Source organism: Austrofundulus limnaeus, unplaced genomic scaffold, assembly GCF_001266775.1.
Source record: "Austrofundulus limnaeus strain Quisiro unplaced genomic scaffold, Austrofundulus_limnaeus-1.0 Scaffold81, whole genome shotgun sequence".
NCBI classification, from domain to species: Eukaryota; Metazoa; Chordata; class Actinopteri; order Cyprinodontiformes; family Rivulidae; genus Austrofundulus; species Austrofundulus limnaeus.
Genome location: NW_013952483.1, coordinates 16,801 through 18,827, shown reverse-complemented (window position 1 = coordinate 18,827; position 2,027 = coordinate 16,801). Strand labels below are relative to the sequence as shown.

Here is a 2,027-nt window from a genome sequence, read left to right as displayed (position 1 = left end):
GCCAAAGTCCCTGCCCTCGACCACTGCCCAACACACATTGCACCTGACCCCTACGGCCCCTCCCACAGGTGGTGAGCCCATGGGAAGGGGGACCCAAGTCTCCTCTTCAGGCTGTGCCCGTCCGGGCTCCATGGGTGAAAGCCCGGCCACCAGGCACTCGCCAACGCGCCCCACCTCCAGGCCTGGCTCCAGAGTGGGGCCCTGGTGACCCACGTCCGGGCATGGAACACTGTCCATTTATCGTACTCATCATAGGGGTCTTTGGGCTGCACTTTGTCTGATCCTTCACCAAGGACCTGTTTGCCTTGGGTGACCCTACTGGGGTCATGAAGCCCCCGACAACATAGCTCCTAGGATCGTTGGAACACTCAAACCTCTCCACCACGAAAAGGTGGCAGCCCAGGGAGAGGACTAATAACCTGCTAATAATTATAATAACTAGTAATGCTACACAGCGAGTACTAATACTATTAACTTCTGTTCTTGTCCTGTTTTTACAAATGAAACAAATTCAATTAGAACAAATTGTSTAAGGCTGCTCGTAGACTACAGGTCCATCTGAAACTTTACTGTAAGGTGAAAAATCTTTCATTTCATTCATGAAAATAAAACAAAATATTTACAGTGTAGCAAGACCGAGGGGAGAATCAGCAAGGGTGATAGTGTTTCTGCACTCTGACACACTGTTTACCTGTTGAGACACCACATCATATTTATTTAATTCTTTTCAATCAGACGCATTTACACCAAAGTGTCAGATCATTAGATTCAGTGAACTTTTCTCATAAGAAACCAGCTTTGTCTTTATGTTCATTGATTTCAAAATCAGAAATCAACTTCACAGAATAATGAATACAAATGGTAAAAGGAATAACATGAAAATTAAAGTTAAGGTTTATAAAACAGTTTAAAGGTAAAAACGAAGGTGGACTTAATGTTATAAGTAAAACTTTACAAAAAGGGTTGACACTTAAACCTGTTTAGAAGGAACAAAATAGATCTACCCCAAAGGAAATAGTTTTGTTGTCTATTAATTAATTCACAAATGACCCAGGTTAAAAACCTATCAAATCTTATCAGTTTGGAGAGGAAAATGTTAAGATCTTGGTCAGAGAATGGTGAGACACAAAAAACTGCTTTATTACAACTCATTTCAAAAAGCTCCATGATTTGATCAGTAAATAACTGTTTGAACCGGATGATTGATACTCAGAACTAACTAACTAACTAACCTAACACAGTTAGGAAGCTTAATTCTGTTCACTATTACTAACTACTGATCATTATGTCATCCAGGATGGTCCACCAGGGTCAGAAGTCATCCTACCTGTTCACCTGGACACTGTGACATCATCATGGTTGGAGTGGTGACATGCAGCTCAGTGAGCTCCATCAAGGCTCTGTGGGAGACCCGAATCAAGAGGAGGGAGGAGGAGCAGGAAGAGGAGTATAAGAGGAAGACAGCCAGGAGCGCCACAGGAAGGTTAGACTTCACCCATTCATATCCCACATTTACACAAGACAGGCTGGGGTAGTCGWCTTCCAATGACAGAGATGGCAGTTTGAGTCCATCTATGTTCAGTCAAATGTCAGAGTGTCCTTGGGCAAGACACTGTAGATGGCTAAATAACCTGGTTCATTATGAGACCTCCGACTGGTTAACCAGTCCAGTTTATTAATAGACCTCAGAATGGTTAACCAGTCCAGTTTATTAATAGACCTCAGAATGGTTAACCAGTCCAGTTTATTAATAGACCTCAGAATGGTTAACCAGTCCAGTTTATTAATAGACCTCAGAATGGTTAACCAGTCCAGTTTATTAATAGACCTCAGAATGGTTAACCAGTCCAGTTTATTAATAGACCTCAGAATGGTTAACCAGTCCAGTTTATTAATAGACCTCAGAATGGTTAACCAGTCCAGTTTATTAATAGACCTCAGAATGGTTAACCAGTCCAGTTTATTAATAGACCTCAGAATGGTTAACCAGTCCAGTTTATTAATAGACCTCAGAATGGTTAACCAGT

General features: G+C 41.9%; 1 protein-coding gene across 1 annotated transcript in view; it reads left to right on the top strand.

Annotated features, from left to right (window-relative positions):
- The window catches only part of lrrc39 (leucine rich repeat containing 39), a 10,625-nt gene that overhangs the window by 5,506 nt on the left and 3,092 nt on the right, over positions 1–2,027 (top strand). The window contains exon 2 of the mRNA XM_014011471.1: positions 1,297–1,483. Coding sequence (XP_013866925.1) covers positions 1,356–1,483 — 128 coding nt within the window. The 5' untranslated portion in view covers positions 1,297–1,355. The remainder of the gene's footprint in view (positions 1–1,296; positions 1,484–2,027) is intronic.